The following is a 20,459-nucleotide window of genomic DNA, read 5'->3' as shown; positions in this document are numbered from 1 at the left end:
TTTGTTTTGAATAGTCTGTGGGCAAAGCGATTTTTCATGTTTAGATAAAAAATACTTTTCTTCATCTCAAAAATCTCAAATTTCATTTATGTAATCTGTAAAATCTCCTAAATACATTTCAGATGTTTGTTTTTAGTAAAACTTTTATATTTTATCTGTTATTTTCTCTAGTGTAACTGTATAGAATGTTAGTCAATTTGACTGACCTCGTAACCTCCAAAAAAAAATCAAAACAAATTTAAATCACCCTCTAAAATAGCTTAAATCTCATAACATTATACATTTTTATATATTTATGATATTGACCTTTCAACCATGCCTGGCTAACAATACAGAAGTTACAATGATGCGGCACACATGTACTCATGTTACCGTATCCAATAATATATATCTGACCTTCAGTCTTTACAAAGTGACCTGTGTTTTAGTAGACTAGTATTTTGTAAAATACAGTCACATTTCAATTATTATACATTATATATGTTTATAGATAATTCCTGTTTAGAAATAAGTTCTTAAACTTATTTTTCTTAAAACATAGAGCAGTAAATAAAGAAGTAAAGCAAAAAATTATCTCTTCCAGTTATGACCTTTGTACTCAGTTGCTGCTTGACTTAGGTTGCTAAGCCTTTTAAAATTTTACACATGGAAGATATGAAACAAAATAATTTTTTTATATTTTATGTACATGGTTGAATAACCGAAAAATCATAAATTACTATATCAGTACCATAGAATTCCTGAACAATTTATCAAGCTTAGTAACTAAGCTTTATTTCAGTCTAAAAACATATGAAATTTTGAGCAGTCTAAAGACACAACCTACCTTCTTGAAATCTTAAAGTCCACAGAGGCTGATTCAGTTACTTTAGAGTTCAAATGACAAGATGAATTATTTTTCTCTACTCTGTTTCCTACTATACAATCTGCAATCAATTCACTTACATTACTCCGTGTGTTACCACAGCTGTATCTTGAATTTTAAATAATAGTCTCCTTTTCATGAAAGTCCACACAGACAGGTTCAATAACTTTAGAACACCCTTTGGCAAGACAAATTATTTTCGTTATCTGTACTAAACTGGGAACTCACTTTAAAATATCACCCATTATGGCTAATTACTCACATGCCAGTTAACTTCACATTTTTTAACTTTTTTCTGACTGAACTTTACTTGACTTTTTGCTACTTGACTTGCACTTGCTTGGTTGTCTATATTTATATGTTGTTCACTGAGGTCTCAAACTTTCTATAACATATGCGAGCGATGCTATAATGTAACAATACTCATTTAAGGTAAGGAGGAAAATACTGAAGATTTGAGTAACTTGGCATCAACAATACTACAACAATTGAACCACACACACGCAACGTATGATTCTTACCAAGTTATGCAACCAAACTTGGCATAACTATCACACTTAAAATAATTACTTTTAACTCACTTGTTATGAAAAGTAAATAATCATTAAATATTAAATCACCAAATAAACTAAATAATAACTATTAAACTAAACAATCTTGTATATTCAACAATAATGTTCAGATTTCATTTTGATTTAATGATTCAGAAAATGTTTAATCTGTCCTTCACAAAAATTCTAACTGATCCTTCAGGAAGTCCAACTTGTCTTTATTTGGTTTAAATGGTCCACTCTAGATATGTATATGTTAAACCCATTCTATCAATTCTATCTTTTTAAAGAAGAACACAAGTGTAAATATGTATCAACATATATGTATATCATTAAACAAAATTCTTTAATTTAAAATGTATATAGTATTTATATTGATCTAGATAAACACACACAAAAATAATGTGACATGAGATTACTGTTTTAACTCTTTTTAAACTCATAATTTTTTGCATGTTCAGCCAGAATTATTTTCTTGATTTCCTAATAATAATCACCGTACCATATAAAACTTCATTTTTTTTACTTTTGTGGATAATAACATTTTGATTAGTTTTCAGCCAAAGAGACATAAATGTTATTGGACAATGTCACTGTCCGATGGGTAAATATGAATTTTGTCTGGATGCTAGTAGTGTTTGCTCAGATTTAGGGAGTTAATACTGACCCAAGTGTAAGATATTTCTTCATTGAGATCTTTATATTTGTCATGCTTCACTTGGATAAATCCTGCCATTCACATGTCTTAGGGACCTTTTTATTTCAGACATTATAGATTTCCCATAATGTTTAAAAATAGATCTGGGATCTCCAGAAAACTAGATATTCCATTTGGAAGATTGAAGTAAAGAAGAAACTTTTATGATACATAATACAACTATGGTTTTAGAAAAAAGTTATAGAAATACACATTTGGTGACAAGGTAAAATAGGAAAGATGCTTCAAATTCTAATTGGTTCTGTTGGACTAATTAGATTATTTTTTTTTAGTATTCTAGTCAGCGTACATGTCTCCTGGCTAATCAAAGCTGACTAAACAGTGCAAATTTCAGGCCCTGGTTTGTAGTAATTGAAATGTGTGTAATTTATTTTTTTGTTAAACATTGTTATCCTATGTTTATAAATCTAGAAAATACGAGAATATTGTTTATTATTGTAATTCCAATTATTACTTTTAGTGGGTTTTTCACAACAAATATAATTTATTTCTTTAGCGTCAGTTCATTGACAGTGTGAAAAAAGCTCTTGTTCCACATGGTACCAGCAAGCAGCTGACAGAAGCAGCGGCCATGACTTGTGTTAAGCTGTGTAAATGTTCTACATACATTAACATTCTTGATAGCAACAATGTTGTTTTTGCTTTAGTACAGTCAGTTATCAATGACCTCAAGGTAACTATCTGTCAGTAAAACAATATCAAAATCTTACAAACTATCCTTTTAAAATGACTTTATTAAAGTGCTTGTAATGTTGATTAAGATGGAGTGTTTTATTTTATTGTATAAAATTTGATATATAAATCTCATCCATTCAGTTAGGAATATATTATTATGCTGTAGTTTTAGTGAATGATATGACTTTTGTAGCTGTTTCATGATGAATTTTTAATAATCTTTAACATGGGAATTGTAGACAGTATAGTCCATGTTTAGTAGCAAAATTTATTATCCTAATGATAGAAAATTGATTTTTAAAATGCATTTTACTTAGTTGAGGTGTCTATATACATAGTTTGAATCTATGGACATTTTTATTTAATATTTTTCTGCAGTTTCTTCTTTTCAACCCAAGTAAGCCATTTTCTCGTAGCCAGTCATCTTTAAATCAAGATATAGACCTGATGATTGACTGCTTTGTCTCCTGTTTCCGTATCAATCCTCATAACAATGAAGCATTGAAGGTGTGTTTGAACCCCAATTCTCCTTCAACGTACCACTTTGTTCTTGTGAGTTCACTGTACCGTATCATAACACAGCCCCGTCTCACCTGGTGGCCAAAGATTGACATAGTTTATAACAAAGCCCCTGATTTACGCTGTATGTTCAATGATACAGTCACCAAAGTTACTCAGGGATGCATCAGCCAAAACCCTCTACGAATGATTCAGGTTGGTACTTTTATTCACACTCTTTCAAGTATGCTTTGGTTGGTATTGTAATACTGTTGTATAATTCAAGTTTACACTTTAATACAGAATATATATTTCTTGCTTTACAATCGGAATTATAAGAAATGTTAGATTGAAATAATAAATAGAGGTAATTCTGGAAAAAAAAGAAAGTGTGTGTGTGTGTATATATATATATATATATACAGTAGTCCCTCTTAGATATGACCGACTTAATCTGCCATGATAAAAAAAGTCACATCTGACAGGAATTTGTTATTCAAAAGATCAATAACCAGATAACAAAGGACCGAATTCAAGCTGTGCCAGTTACTATTCCCAGGGGTTGAGAATAATGGTTTATATACTGTAAAGGTAGTCAGATAACATAGCAAGTTGGTACACTGTATAATAATAGTTATGATGGATAATAGTTCAATAAAGGTAACTCAAAATTGTTTTGTTTGTGTTTCATCTAAAATAATTTATTTATTGATCACATTTATTTCATAAACATCCAGGTATCACATCTTTTATTACATACATATAAATTTTATAAATTTTTATTTCATAAAAAAATTTGTCCATCTTTGTTTATTTTGCACATTTAATGGAGTCGCATTGAATGTTCATGAGTCTGTAAGTTATTATATCAAGAAGCATTTCATTTTAGTTTCAGTGCATGATTTTAGTATCATGCAATAATGTGCAATAAATGTCCAGAATTCTACATCAGAGAAACCAGAAGAAAATTGGAAGCCAGATTCACCAAACAAAATAAAAAAAACATCCCATATTTTCCACCATTGCAACTCAAAAAATCCACGGTATATCCATACAAAACACTGTAATTTTAAACAAAGTACCAAACATTGGAAGCTATGTATCTTAAATGAACAAAACAGCCCCACCCTTAACCAAAATTTCACCTTGAAACTTGGATCCTTTGATCCCAGTTCTGAAAAGGGACCATTCCACAAATTCAAAATAACCAGTAAAGAAATAAGAATAAATGTCTGAAATAAATTATTGCTAGACTCTAGCCTATATCTAATAAGGTAATCCTCTCTGAATACAAATACTACATAAAATGTAATATGTTGAATAAAAACAATTTCAAGTTGTCTAAAAATTCTCTAATTTCCATATTTTGTTTATTTTGTTGCTTTGGTCTATATCAACATCCACGTCACATTTCTATATCAACACTGTGAGCCTCCTTCTTCACGGTGACTTCCTGTTCTTAGCTTGAGACATTTGCAGCTTTTCCGGATGCCTTGAAGAATTTCATTAGCCATGCTTAACACACAGATTAATCGAGTCTGTCACTCAACAAACTGCGAGTTAATAATCTTCACATCCTGCTAGTAAATCCAAATAAAGTTTGATAACGTCTAGTCACTAGCTCAAAATACACTACATTCACTAAAAGAATAAATCTTAATTCCTAAGTGGGGCGAAGACAAACAACAGTTTTTGACTGCCCCTTGTTACCTTTCAGGACCTGAAAGTTTTTAAACCAGAATATCTATGTGTGTGTGTACCAAGGAGTTTTAGTTGAACACCCTGGGGCTACAAGATACATATATTAAGCTGTGAAACAATCTCTGGTCATGTGACCTCTTTGTTCCATACTGTATACACTGTATTCATGTGTCTCTGTAAATTACATTATTGATATGAAGAAAAGTCATTATAGAGTGGTCATTATTCGACCTTCTGCCTAAAAATCACAGGTGTGTGTCACATCTGTCAGGAAGTCAATCCTGTGAAGTCAGATCAATATCAAATTGTTCCATGCATGGAAAAAAGTCATATTTAAAATAAAGTTGTTATTGGGAGAGGATGTACTGTATAACATAGAAATACCACAAATTAATTTACTGTTATCATTTTAAAACTTTACAACAATTATACCAACCTAATTACATTATTAAGGTAGGTTTTCAGATATAAGATTGATTTTGGATACAAACAAGTCATGTAATTTCTTACAGTTACGTAAATACTGTAACAAAAAGAGTTAGTAGTTTGGAATTTTAGTATTGATGAACAGTGTATAAAAACATACTTGACTCTAGATAGTTAAACAGAAAAGCTATACAAGGGAAAATTAATATTTGTTATATGTGTTCTTTTCTTAGTAATTCTGTCTTCTTGCACAATTTTTTTCTTAGGAGATAAACTGTGCCAGATGTTAGACAAAAGATTAGTGGAACATAAGAACAGTTATGGTAAGTTACAATGGTTCTTTGCTTTGTAATTCTGTCTAATTGCACATTTTTTTTTAGGAGATATACTGTGCCAGATGTTAGACAAAAAGATTATCTGAACACAAGAACAGTCATGGTAAGTTAACTATAGTATAAAGAATCCTGAAGAGGAGGAAAATTCTACAAAATGCTAGAAGTTGAGAAAAATAAGTTTTTCAATGTTATGGTGGCCACCAAAAACATAAAAAATACCTACAATAATGGGAATTCTGAGATATTATCTCACCTTCTCACACAGAATAGATTGATCCCTTGTGCATTTGTTTGAGATTTGCATGCCACTATCCTGGAGCTAACTCCCACCGAAAAGCACATTTTTAACCCTACAGTTATGATTACCCCTGTACTGCGCATGTCACGAGATTTTACTTTGTTACATTCAGAATTTTATATTATCTAAGCTTTAATTCCTTTATTTCAAAAGAATCCTTAAAGAAAAATTCTTAAACTTCAGTTAGTTACTTCACAAAGTTTTAATGTTTGGCCTTTGTAAGTTGAGAAGGACTTGAATACACTAAACCTTCCATATATTTAAAGAATCTTGGTTAATTGCTCTGTTTACACATTCTTCTTTCAAGTTTCTTTGCAGAGGTTGGAAGAAAATAAATACATTTCTTGGAACTCTTGACAGATGCCACACCCACTCTCTACGCATACAGTTACAATTTCTCAGCCAATTATACTTAGTTGAGCTAGATGTTTGTAACTAGTAGAAAGCCACATTTTGAAATACTATTTCCCAACAGTCACTTTAAAATTGGCACGAAGAATTCCACAGAGTACAAGTCAAAACCTCTTAGCATTGTTGCTGCTTATGACCTTGCTAGCACTTCAGTATTGTTTGTCACCTATAAATGTGTTAGTTAGATAAGTTTTAGTTCCAAAATGGTGCTATCTCGATCCTGGTCTGCCCTCTAAGCATTGCTAAACATATTTTGCTACAGTGCACCAGTCTTTATACTCCATCAGTTTTGTGCCATTTCAGAACGTGCTGATCATGTGGCTACTCTCCACCAATCATACTATGCCATCTATACTGGCACAACTAGTTCCCTCTACTATTCTAGAACAATTGTCATTTTCTCGATTGGCATTCTGGTGTGTAGATGTGTTTTAAATTGCACTCCATATGACTACAAAATTTTGATTGTGCTTGAACAAAAATTTATATTGGTTTCAACTTCAAGTTTTGACTTTTTGCGTTTGATTTCCATTGTTTCTACTTGTTTGTTTTGGAAATATTTCTGTTTTCCAAATTCTAATTTGTTCATATGAATTTGAGATTTAATACGAATGATGAGGAAATTCCTGTGACAGTCGACAATGTTTCTGACATTAGTCTCAGGGTTGATGGTATCTGCTGAGGATGTACTGGCTTTAGTTCATGAGGAGTTCAGCTGATGATTTTTTCTTTTCATGCTACAATTTATTTTTTTGTTTGTGAGGAAGGATATAACTATTGAGTGGAAATTTCTTTGTATGACACCTTCCACCTGTTATCGTGCCTCCATGTAATATCCTGGGTTAGGTATTGTTCTTTTTTCCAGGAGATCTTTGGTAAATTGTTCATCATGTATTCCTCACTCCCAGTGGGTTTAGCAAGTTTATGTGAGCTTCTGTGGATTGATCTATTTCCTCGCATGATAATTTAGGTCTTTCGTGTCTTCTCTGCTCAGTAGTTAGTAAGTTAGATTTCATAATTATTTTTACCATTTAAGTTACTTTAGTTTAAATTTATGTTTCGAGTTTATTTGTTACTTTGTTTTTGTTTAATTTTCGATATATGGATGAGTTTTGCACGATAGTTACTGTTTGGGTAATTGTAACTTCAGCCAATTTTGTGTGTGTTGGTTCATTATTTATACTTTCTTTCACTGTTTGTGTTAGTTTGTAAGTTCTTTTTTCTTTACTACTGGTCACATCTGGTTGGGGATTAGATTTGAGTCAAATTTTGTTAATGTTTACTAGGCGCTTTTTAATTCTCATGTTCTTCAGGGTAGGTTTGACTTTTGTGTCCTTTGTCTTATTGGTTCTTTGAGTGGACTTATAAGTTCAGTATTTATGTGTCTTTCATCTTCTAAGTTTCTTTAGTGGTTTTGTACTTTAGGTACTGCTTATTGTTTTATGTTTTAGGAATTTCATTGTTTTGCAAGTTTGTTATTTTTATGTACTTTGTAGACTCTACAAATTTCTAGGTTTCGTCAGTTCCTTAGTTATGAGTACTTTGTCTAAGTATGCTTATTTTGTGTCTTTTTTTACTACACTTTACAACAGTTCCATGGGGCCTATGGGTTCTGTCTGAAGGTTTCTGCCTTCACCCCCCCCCCCCACCCCCACCCCCCGTATCCACTTCCTGGATCTCCTTCCCTCCTCCTTGGGATTGCACCTCTTCCAGTTGTCTTGCCTAGTCTGTTCAAAACCTACTACACAAAGTTGAATGGGTGGTAACTATTCAACTTGGGTTTTACTCCTGTTTAATTGCTGTCCTTTGAAAGATGGGAGATTGTAGACCCAACATAAACCTGTCCCGGTTGAACTCTTATCTGGGGCCACCTCGTTTCACAATGGAGTTCTACCTCTCATTTCAGAGGGTTTTTTCCACAAGACTCTGGATTACCAAATTGTCATGATGGATGCATATATTCAAATTTCAACTGCTCCAGTTTCACATTGTTTTCTTCAGTGCATCTGCGGGGGTCTTGTCTTCTAGTTCCGGGCACTGTCATTCGGTCCTTCTTCAGCTTTGTGTGTTTTGTTAAGTTGTACACTCTTCTGCCTGTCATTTTCACACGTTGGGTCTTCGGACTACCCTTTTCATGGATGACTGGCTTCTGCTTGTCTTTTCCTGTGCCCAGTCAGTCAATCGTGCATGCTTACTTCTTTGGGAAGCTAATCAAGCGGGGTTTTCTGTTCCAGTTGGAGAAGTCCATTTTTAACCCCACAAAATATTTTATTACCTTGGGGGTTTTCTTAAATTCTCATCTTTGTCAGGTCCAGCCTTCTCCACTTCAGCTCAAAGATATGGAGCAGGCAGTGTCAATGGCCCTACCTTATCCTTTTCTCACTGTGTCGAGCTCACATGCATTCCCTTCAGTGGACTCTTCTTGACCAATGGAACTTCTCCCATGATCCCTTGGACTATCCCATTTCTGTTTCACCTGGGATTAGGGCTGACCTTGCTTGGTGGCTCGACAGGGAACTGACTAGGTGGAGGTTCCTATTCCTCCATCTTGTCTGTTTACCAATATTCCTTGGTGGGCTTTCCTTGATTCCCAAGAGATTTCCGTTCAATGACCCATCAAGGAGGCTACTCTCCATTTTCAGCATCCTGGAACTTTTGGCAGTTCTTTGGACTCTGTATCTTTTCCTCTCAGTCCTAAGAGAGCGGGTGGTTATGGTTTATTCCGACTATTCCACTGTCATCAGCTATATCTCTGTGTTTTCAGAATCTGGATCTTCTTTACTTAGCCCATGATCACTACATGGTGATTTTGGCATGTCATGTTCCTGGCATTATGTATCTGGTGGCCAAGCACTTATCTTGACCCAACCAGGTTCTCCCCATGGAGATGCCCCTTCTTTCACGAGTATTTTGGTTTCACACTTTTTAGCTCTGGGAGTAGATGTATTCAGTCAGGATTGAAGGGGTCTTTACCTATATGCCTACCCTCCGATCAGAATCCTCTCCAGAGTCTTTTCTCTTACCCAGACCACTCCTTATCATGTCCTGCTTATTGCTTCATATTGGCCTGCTTAGGCATTGTTCCCTCTGCTCTGGCTCTTACTGTAGCAACATCCCCTGTTTTTACCTCTGTCCCAGTTTCTCCTCTGACAACCACAATCACACATAATTCATTCCAACTTCCCCAAACTACATCTTCCCATGTGGCTTTTGTCCGGTCCCTTGCCTCAGTTCAGGGACTCACCCCTAGTGTAGTGTCTTTCCTTTCCCATTCCATTCAACCTTCCTCCTTGTCTGTGTACCAGAAGAGGTGGTCTACCTTTAGACCATGGTCAGTTTGTTGTGGCTTCTGTCCTTTGGTACCTCATCTTTCTCAGTTCTTTGCCTGGTTGTTTGATCAGGTTTGGTCCATGTCAGCTGTTTCTAGTTATATGGCTGCCCTGTTGATCACCTTCTAATTTTCCCATTTCCAGAAACCTTACTCCTCTTGTTATTTGCCGCCTTTTCCTTTCATCTGTCCGTTCTCCACGTCCCTTTTTTTTTTTTGCCATATTGGATCTCAATTTTGTCCTTTATGCCCTGTCCAGTTCTCCATTTGAACCCATTGCTATGTGTTCCTTGTACCATCTTTCCATGAAGTCCTCTTTCTCCTTGCTTGCAGTCATTGTCATTCCAATATTTATGCCATTGATGTTTCCCACATCCTTTACCATTCCTCTTTTGTTATCCTCTAACTTGACTGGGCCTTCCTTCCCTAGATATCTGCTGCCCAGATGGGTGGTTTGGTCTTCTTTCATATTTCCTTACCTTCCATTTCCCACTTGTATTCCCATTTAGTTCCGGATAGACTTCTTTGTCTGGTTTGTTCCCTGAAATATTATGTGGCTTGTACTTCCTCCTTTCATATAATCATTCCTGTCTATTTGTTCCAAGGATTTACTCTGTGTCTCGTGATATGTCCCCTATTGCACTCACTGGTTGATGTCATCAACTCATAAGACTGGCATATTCTGACTTGTCCATGGGAGGTCGCTGTTATCTGTACAGTATTTCTTCGTACCTAATTTATCATCTATCTATGTCTTTAGCTGCTTGCTTTGCCAGCCTTTGGAGGAGATTGTTCAGGTTGATATGTGGACAACTCCCAATACATTCGTCCAACATTATCTGCACGAACTGGCTGTGTCTTCCTTAGACAGGTATAGTCTTCCAACTTTGGTGATTCTACACATGTCTGTTCGCCTTTGACCAAGGTAAGTCAACATATTACTTTTCCTATATATTTATAGGTGATACATATTGTATTTCAGGATCCCACCTAGTGGTGGGTGTTGCCTGGTCAGGTATGCTTCATATTATATTTGCACTAGATGTAATTCTACAATGCTCACTGTTAAGATGGAGTGTTTCTGTAAGGCCACTGGCAGCTTGTCTGGTGATATGTGTATCTACAGTTTTTTTTTCAAATGTTACTAGTTTAATTTATGAAGGACTGTCACTCATGGACCTCATGAGTAAAGTAGACGGGGAGATCTGCCCATCCCTACTGACCCATGATTCCTACAATTGGTGTCTATCTGCTTTTTAAGATAAGGAATCATAGACACCCATGGCACTGTCTCTGGTGTATTGTTCCTCCAGACTCCCCAACATGTATTTCCCCCTCATCTCTTCTAGTGGAGCACAGGAGTCCTTACCATTTCTGGTTCTCAGTCACTGGAGTGATAGACCATGGAAGTCTCCTCCTAAGTGGGTTTTTAAAAACAAAATAAAACTTTCTAGCCTATGTGTACCCACTTGACAGGAAGAGGGCCATAGTTGTTAAAATAACTACAGTACTGAACAATGAATTACACAATAATATTCAGTATTCAAGGTGCTTCCCCTGGATGTTTTTGCCTGAGCAAACCACACTTATTGATCTCAAATTCTTATGCAAGGTGCTTCCACTTGATGTTTTTGCCCAGATGGACCACACTTGTTCAATCTGATGTATCCCAAGGTGCTTCCCTTGGATGTTTTTTTGCCCAGGCTGAGTGTACTTGGCCTATTCAAATAGGTTTTATATACTCTTACATGCACTTCATTTAAGCCATTGGCTTCATGTTCATTATATCATCTTTTGCTCAAGAAATATCATTTTCCTTCTCACCTGAGATTGCTGTCATTCAGATGTATATGCCATCAATGTTTCTTGCACTCTCTTTCACCATACTTACTTCCTCCTCTACCCAGACTGGGTCTTTTTTCTTAAGACTTCAGCTGCTTGGGTGGGTGAACGTTCTTTCACATTTTATCACATCAGGTTTGTCAACTGTCTCACTCCTGCATCTCATTTTTGCTGACTCTTGGACAAGATCCTACAGGCTTACATATGGATGAATCCCCACATGTTTTTCTCCCATTATCTTCATTACCTGGCTGTTTTGTCTCGTGCAGGATTTTGACTCCCTCAAGTTGCTGTTCTTCATTAAAACTACACACACACTGTCTTTGAGAAGGGTAAGTACATTTTTTTTTACATGACACTCTTCCCTCTTATAGGATCCCGTCAGGTGGCTGGTGTTGCCTCCCAGGGTATGCTTATTTCCCAAAATCTGCACCAGGCCTGGGGTAATAGAAAGTGCTCAACCTATCTGCTCTGGATCTACTAGTGCCCACTGTTGAGATGGGGTGTTCTGCAAGACCCCTCATGGTATTAAAATTACTAAATTGCCCAATCCAGACCATACCTTCCATGAACTAACATGGTAAAAGCCTATACCAGGAAAGTGACTGCCCACTTGTTTGCCAATTTTTAAATATAAGATTTCACAGTCACCCATTGCATTGTCTCCAGTAAAATACCTTTTCAGCAATCATCAAATGGAGGTCTCCCCAGCAAGAATTCTCCTACCCCCCTTCATCAAGTGGAGCACAGGAGACCCTTATCACTTACCAGTTCCTAGCTGATGAGGTGGTGGACCTTGGAAAATTTCTTACTGACTATGTATAGCACGATTCAGTGGAAAGTAGGGTGATGGTGGCACTGTTTGTGTAGTGTGGATCACCCTTCAAACAGCAAATGTGCCCTCCTTCTGCAGCAGGACGGGTTCATCATCCCTGCCTTTGTCTGCCCAGTTGAGTCGATGTCAGACATACACCATACGGTCTAATCATGCCCTAACCACATTACACTTCTTAGTTTTAAAGATAATCATATATTTTTAAATGTTAAAACAAATGAACCAAAACCTCACATGATATCTTTCATAGGATTATAAATATAATACAGTATCTATTCAGAATTTATAGGGAACTTTGAGAAATCCTCATAAACATGCTGCTTGTGTGAAAAGTTGACTGTACAATAATGCTAATTGAATTTAGCAATTTACACAAAAAACACATCAACTATGGTTATTGGAATAGCAGTTAGAATATATTATTATAAAATTTTGTAATATGAAGTATTTGTCATGATTATGACAAACTAAAATTTAAATTACATTCTAAATTCAAATGTGATTATACTAAATATTGTATACCAGTTAACCCTCTCACTATGGGCATTTCTTTCTGCACTTGTCACGAGGTTTTAGTGAGTAACATTCAAAATTTAGTTAACTCTTTCACTGCAGCTAGGACATATATTTCCCAGTCACCTGGAAATGAATGTCTCAAATAAACTTTGCATCAAAACATTTCTAATTATCTAAATTTTAATATTTTATAAGTTTTAATTTCTTAATTTTAAAGGACAATATCCTCAATATCCCTTAGTACGAGAATTGTGATATTTGCTCTCTAGGTATCCCCCTCTTCTCTAATTTATTTACACACTACCATTTTAGGTCCAGGTTGTCAGTTTACTGTCATAAGGGATAATTATCTTGTTTATGGCAAGATATATGGTTCAAAGATGTAGACTTAGCTCTGAAATTCTAAAAGCTTTTCATTGTTGAGTTTGAACTTATTCTATCAAATGAACAGGACTTAAAATTTCTAAATGTTCTTTGCACATTACAGAGCATACATCACATATCTATAATTTTTCATGCTTCCAGCTTCCATGTGACTCATTGCACATGCATTAGGGGATCTTGCTTTACTGCCATAGTATAATTTCTTTGTTGACAATCATTTCATTCACATTGTGAGATCTTTTTTTCCATGATTGATTGTGAGGTTTAAGTTACTTTTGAAGCTAAACTTCTGCTTCTGTTGAAGCTTTGTTTTAGTAATCTTCCCCAGGTTAGTAGAGAATTCCTGTCTCTGTATTGACAGCATTTATTGATCAACGTATTTACAACATTTATACCATGTCTTTTGGGAGTGTCCTTGGTAAGTATCAAGGTTTCTTGGATTGATCAGTACCCTTTTTCTTCTTCTATTCATGAACAAGCCAGGTCTTTTGCTAAGGCTTTTTCAAAACCTTTGTTTGAGGATCAGGATTTACTAGTCAGTCTTAGTTTTGTTGAAATTATTTCCCTATTTTCCCATGGTATGTAACATTTTAAATATTGAACCTGTTTCTATTATGCTTGGGGGATCCAATGTGTTGGTACAAGATACCATTTAGGAATACTTATTTCTTCTCCTGACATTCAGGTTGCAGCTAATTCTTTTAGACACTTGTCAATGATTTTTTAAGTCACACTTTTCTTATTCTTATAGCTTCTTAACATGGTCATCTGTTTATTTATTTATCAACTGAAACTTTAGCTCTTAGCCTCAGGTCTAATGTTTCTTGTTCCTTTCATGTTGTAAAGTGGCGATGTAATTGAGGTGGGGCATCTCTACCCAGACAATGAATTTCCTTAAAATTCCTTCATCTTTTGGGAGGGGCTGTTTGGGACCATGTGTTTATTTGTAAAATCTTTGGCTTTGAGACCACTGAGCTCAACAGGTTCTTCAATTTGGTTTTTATATCACTTCTGTCAACCTCTTGCCCTTTTGGATCTTACAGGTTCCTTCATAAAGGAATGATGAAAGTGGATATCAAGATGAGTAGTTATACATTCTAATTCACAAGTCTTCTAATTTTTTCTTTGTTATGTAAGTTGGGCAGTTTGTTTATCAGTATAAAGCTCTCTCTTTTGGGCTGGTTTTAGTTTCCTGTGTCTTTACATGTAGGAAAAGCTTTTGCTGTTCTTCTACCCACAATATATCAATTTTCCTCATTACATGGATGATTGGATTGTACTAGCTCAGTTGTTGACTGCCACTCATTGGATAGCCTAGTTTGTTTTCTCTCTGTGATGGATTGTTCAGGTCTCAGCCTGCGCCTACCCAATATCTTGTACTTCTTAGATCTTTCCTGCTCAGCCATGATTTCCACAGATGGATTCTCTTCTGTTACTGTCTTGGAAATGTCTTCCCAGGCAGCCTCAAACATCCATCCTTCACAATGATGTTTATCATCTGCAGCTTCATGGCTGGCTATAATGCAGTTCTTTGGAAGAGAACCAGGTTCTCTTCTGAGATAGCTCATATGTTGTCATATTCTTGCTGATTTTTCTTCCGTATCTTGTTGGACTGTTTCTCTTGGTTGGTGCCTGCAGAATTTGGTTGCTTGTTTTTAGCCAATCTTATACAGATGGCCTTCTTTTTTATGTACTTATTTCCATACCAAGGCTTGTCTTCTTAGCCATTTTCCATTATCATGGAACTTGTATGCCTTCTTGTATGTATCCTTCTTGTTTATTTTGATGAGTCTGAATACCTGTTTCCAGATTACACTCATGACATTTGCCATTTGGCTATATCTTTGGCCTGCTGGTCTCAGTACCTTTTAGAAGACATCTGGCAGGCCAACATGTGAACAAAATCAAATAGTTTTGTGTTATTTTAACATCGTTGTATAGCTCTCATTTCAGTTTGGTATTCTATTTGCTACCTGCAATTATTCTCCATGCTTGATGGAATCTGTAATTGGTGAGTTTTTGTAATTGTGTCTCTTCCACCCAGTATCTGTTATTATTATCAAAGTGTATGAGTTTATGCATGTTTCATTTCTTGCTCACATTAACCCTCTGTTAGTGACGTTGGAACATTGGACTAACACTGTTTCTGGAAAGTTATACAAAGTAATATTTACTGTAACTCTGTATATCTTCACAAAATTTGCCAAGCTTTCAGTAAGCATTATAGGTCTGTTGTATATGAAAAAAGCAATTTTTTTTTTGAGTAAAGTATTTCTACTAAAGACTTGCATCTGTTAATTTATGACACCTTTATTGAGTCAGTCTGAGTGATTTTCATGCTAAGAATAAAAATACTTCTTTTCCTGTTAAAGTTTTCATATTTCCTTTGCAAAGCTTCTAGAAACTCCTAACTGAATATCAAAAGTTTTTTGGGTAAAACTTTATATCTTATCTTTTTTATTTTCTTTAACCTAACCCTAACTGTAGTAACGTGTTCAATCTACAGAGGAGAAAAAAAAGGAAATCAGTATGTGTATATATATATATATACTTCTAGAATAACAGCACATTGTAACAGACAAGTGCAATTATTTGTTGAAATAGCTTCAGCTTTCTAACTTCTTCACACATCTGCTTGTATTTAATTTTATTACATCACAATGCCCTTTAGACCCTATGTAAGTAGGTAACAGGCAGTTAACTACAGCAAAATAAATTGGTGTAAACAGTTGATCATGTTACAATCACATGACTCAGCTCAGCTGGTCTTGTGAAATGCTTTATTTATTTTTTTCCATTTATCATTTGTTATCTAGCCTAATAATTTTCTCATTTTTTCCACATTTTCGTTACTTTACTTGAAAAAAAACATATAACAATAAATAGAAAGTGTAAAAAAATAAGAGATTTTGGACTTCAGTTAAAGTTAAAGCCTATTTCAGTAATTTGTGCTCTAGAGTGTACTTTCTTATCACTTAGTTTTTTTTTTTTTTTACACTATGTTAATTTTGCCCAAAATCTTTAATTTTCCTTTTTAACCCCTATCATGTATTTCACACGATCTTGTAACCACCATGGTGGTACATATACTATGGAATTGGACAAGCTTTTAGTAAACATTAAAAGTCTTTTGTAAAAATCACAATTTTTAATTAGGTATTTTTAACTGAAGTTTTGCCCATAATTATATGGTGTCAGAGTGTTGACTGTTCCAAGTGCAAAGTGATTTTCATGTTAAGATTTAAAAATACTTTTTTTAATCTGAAAATTTTAATTTGTATAACCCATAAAACCTGCAAAATAAATGTCTAAATGTTTTTTGGTTTTTTTTCTCTTTAGAAGAAATTCATATTTTATCTGTTATTTTTCTATACTATAACTATACAGGGTTGGTTGATTTGACTGACCTCCTAACCAACATAAAAAAGGGGAAATAATTCTAAAAGTAAACCACAATTGTTTATCCTAAATAGTTTAAAGCTTGTAACAGTATACATCTATTTATGCTTAATGTTATTGTTTTTATTGCCTTTTGAACCATGTCTAACTAATGTTTCTGCCATAACAGTTGTAAATCACTTGGCGAACATGTAGCTCAAGTTACCCTATTGAAAACACAAGCTACTTGCAAGCATACTTCATGAAGAATTATTATTATTTATCTTAACTAATTTAACCTAACAAGTTTATAATTTTTACATTTTTTAAATTACTTGTATAATAATAATAAATAAAGAATATACATGAAAAATAAGAAATATAGTACATACCTGGATCTTCTTTTTTTCTTTGCTGTCTATTGTCGATGAAACTTAAGTCTACTTTTTTTATACTAGTGGTAGCACTACACTAACTAATTTTTTATTTAATTAAATACTGTACCTAAGAACATAGAATAATAACATCTAAAAAAGCAGACAATGTTCTATAATATTATAATTTTTCTGGCTTCCTAACTATGCGATACGAGCCCTTAAGCTAAGTTCATGGATGTGTTTCTTGTGAAAATAAAGCTGGAAATGGAAGTGAAATAGACAATTCTGTGTACAGAATAAATTGCATCATTTGATTATTAAGACTTTGACTTTCCATATAGTATTAAATGTCAGAGAGGATGTGACAGGTGAGTGTGGAAAGAGGGGTCTGATTTTCTAGTTTATGGCTCTGTAACCAAATAAGATTGAAGAATATGAAAATTATGCTTTGCCTGAGTAATAAATATGTTATAATGAGTAATTTACTTTAAATTCTGTACTTCTTGGAGGCATGGTAAATAAACTAGAGGGAAGACCTAAAGAGCAGATGTCATTGTAGGGGAGATTGTTTTATATATATATCCTTATAAAATTAAGAACTTAAAACTTAGCTAATAAGTTAAATTTTAATACTATATATGTTTTGATGCAAAGTTTATTCATATGCATTGATAAGAAAGTAGCTTAATTACATTTTTGAATGTAACTCTGTAAAAGGTTGTGACATGAACATTTTGACCTACCCAATGTGAAAGGGTTAATTATCCATTTTAGAAAACAAAAAATATATGCAGCAATAGAATATAATATACTATAATTTAACAGGCTTTTTAACTTGCTTATAAATAGGTTAAAATGTTATTTTAGCTACTCAAAGCTGAACATCATGATCACAAACAATGAAACTGGGACCGAATATGTACTTACAAGCGAAATAACATTATTGGGATTCTTGTAAGGAAAAACTGCTGTTTCTGTTAGTTATATATAAAATGTGATATCATTGTCAGAAGGAATTATTGACATTTTTTTGAAAGATAAAATTATATGGAAGGAGCATGTCACGTGGGTGTGAATTTAAATTTTTTTTTTAATATTTCAGTTAAGCATGAAGGTTTGAGGTTTTAAGTTTAACTTTAAATGTCTGTAGTATGTATTTCTCATTAGCTGGGCTTTAGATTTGGGATGCAGAGGTGCAATGTGACATATAGAAATAAAGATTTGGAATTTATTTAAATGTTTCCTCCCAAAATTAAGAAATTAAAACATAGATTATATAAAAATTTGAATTGTAAACTATGTTTTGGTGAGAAGCTTATTGATATACATTGATAATAAAAGTGTTTAATTAAATTTTGAATGAACTCTCTAAAGGGTATTGACATGTGCTCTTTGACCCAGCCATTGACATAGGGTTAAATACAGCCTCTCATTGTGTAGAGAGTTTCTGTATTGATATAGATTTATCCACTCAGGACTGTCCTGTTCCTAACTTATGTGTTTGTCCATGACACCATTTCATCCTCTGGGTTGGTTCTCTAAGGAAGGGTGATACCTTTTTCCTGCCCTGTAGCTTGTAGTTCATTGGTTCCCACCTCCTTTACAATGTGGGTTTTGTGGCCTTCGGCATTTTAGAGGTAAGTCTTCCCAATTTGGATTTTACATTTGTAGAAATAAAATAATTTGAAACAAGTACTTGGCTCTCAAATACTTTCCCTCACACCTCCCTACTTTTCATCACGACTACAACTCTCAAATAAATCTAAATTATGGTTGGAAAGCAAAGCTTTGAAAGATACTGTAAAGCATGTGCAATACGTCATGTGGGAGAGTGGAGGATTATGGGTAAGTGACACATGTTCTATTGCGTGTAAAAGACATTCAGAAATTTTGAGTTGCATGTTTTGTTGACAGCATGAGTTGAAACTCAAAAAGGAAAGGAAAGTGTTTCAAAAGTAAGTGCCTTTTTGAAATTCATTTCAATTCTAAAAATGTAACAATATATATATGTAGAGAGAGAGGGATAAAATTTTTCTTTCAGTGTTTTTTTATTTTATTTCAAATCAAATTTCCACCCAATTTAAATAGCAAATAAGTTATCATTAAATAATTAAAAAATCACACTTGTTTAAAACATCTATTTACAATTAAAAGGAATACAATGTTAAATAGTTATTAAAGACAGGAGCCCTGAAGATGGTGTCATAGATGCCAAAACATATGTAAAGTCCCTGTTTTTAGTAACTGTTTATTGTGTAAGATTTTAACATTGTATTCTTTTTAATTGTAAATAGAAGTTATCATTACTTACAATCTATATTTTTTGTTGAAAAAGAAACTGAATAGCTGATATTGCATTTTGACAGTTTTTAATCAGTGTTTTTCACTTTAAATTTCATGTTTTAGTTTTGTTTCCAGATTACTATAAAAATTTGTTTTTGTTACTTAAGGCATATCATTAAGAGCCATTTCTGTTATTTTTTCATCTAAACTTATAAGGATATAAAGAAGATGAAGTTTCATACATCATTCACTTACAGTACTAAAATATACTTTTGTTTATGATGAGAATTTTTCTGTAAACCTTCAGGTGAGATTGAAAACATTCCTAAAATCATGGATGATGGTAATCTAGAAAATCCATCTACATCAACTAATCTTGTAGAGCATGAAGTGCAAGAAAAGACTGTGGAAGACATTCCTCTACAACAGGTGTTGTGTATTATATCAAGTTACTCATTTTTATAATAATACACCATTTCTGAGTTATTATCATAAAAATGCTATTTTAGACATATCATGCTGGTATTATTAATATTAGGCCTACATTAAGTAACAGGGTTCAATTTAACAATCCTTCAAAATGACTAAAAACTTTTTTAGACAACCAACTTAAACCCCCTTGTTGTCTGACCGATGACTACCACCCTGGAATAGACCCTTACTCAAAACAGCATTGCAGTCTACTGTATACTTATCCATGCCTACACTACACACGTAATGTTGACTCCGATTTTTTTTTAAAAAATGGTAATTTGTACATGAGAAATGTTTCTACAATCCATCAAAAGGAGCTGAAAACGTTAGGAAAAGTTTGGTTTCGTGATTGGCTGATAATGCTGTTTTAGTCACAAACTTTCTGTAGTGTCAAGCTGTGCTTCTGTGCTGCTTTATACATGTAAATTTTCTATGGAGCTCACCTGAACAGGAATGGCATTGTATGGTAACAGAGTACAGTGTATACAGCTCAGTTAGTTTTATATCACCACACTGTATTGCAGAATGTTTGTATGCATTTTATATATATATATATAGGGGGGG

At 34.0% G+C, this 20,459-nt stretch overlaps 2 protein-coding genes across 3 annotated transcripts in view; both read left to right on the top strand.

Moving 5' to 3' along the window:
* Positions 1–2,630: 2,630 nt before the first annotated feature.
* On the top strand, positions 2,631–3,574 carry LOC111087895 (neurofibromin-like; the record flags this gene model as incomplete). The annotated part of the gene is made up of 2 exons (XM_022396210.1): positions 2,631–2,807; positions 3,188–3,574. Coding segments are annotated over 2 exons (564 nt in total), but the record flags the coding sequence as incomplete, so codon positions are not given.
* Positions 3,575–5,689: 2,115 nt separating this feature from the next.
* LOC106467964 (crossover junction endonuclease MUS81-like) overlaps positions 5,690–20,459 on the top strand; it is a 69,826-nt gene continuing 55,056 nt past the window's right edge. For both annotated transcript variants that reach the window (XR_002612521.1, XM_022396209.1), the window contains exons 1-2: positions 5,690–5,757; positions 19,729–19,850. Coding sequence is in view for 1 of the 2 variants with exons in the window: in XM_022396209.1 (XP_022251917.1) it covers positions 5,718–5,757; positions 19,729–19,850 (162 nt within the window). In the remaining variant the exon portion in view is untranslated. The remainder of the gene's footprint in view (positions 5,758–19,728; positions 19,851–20,459) is intronic.

The sequence above is a fragment of the Limulus polyphemus genome, unplaced genomic scaffold (genome assembly GCF_000517525.1).
Source record: "Limulus polyphemus unplaced genomic scaffold, Limulus_polyphemus-2.1.2 Scaffold2813, whole genome shotgun sequence".
In the NCBI taxonomy this organism is placed as follows: domain Eukaryota; kingdom Metazoa; phylum Arthropoda; class Merostomata; order Xiphosura; family Limulidae; genus Limulus; species Limulus polyphemus.
This window is presented reverse-complemented; position numbering and strand designations above follow the sequence as displayed.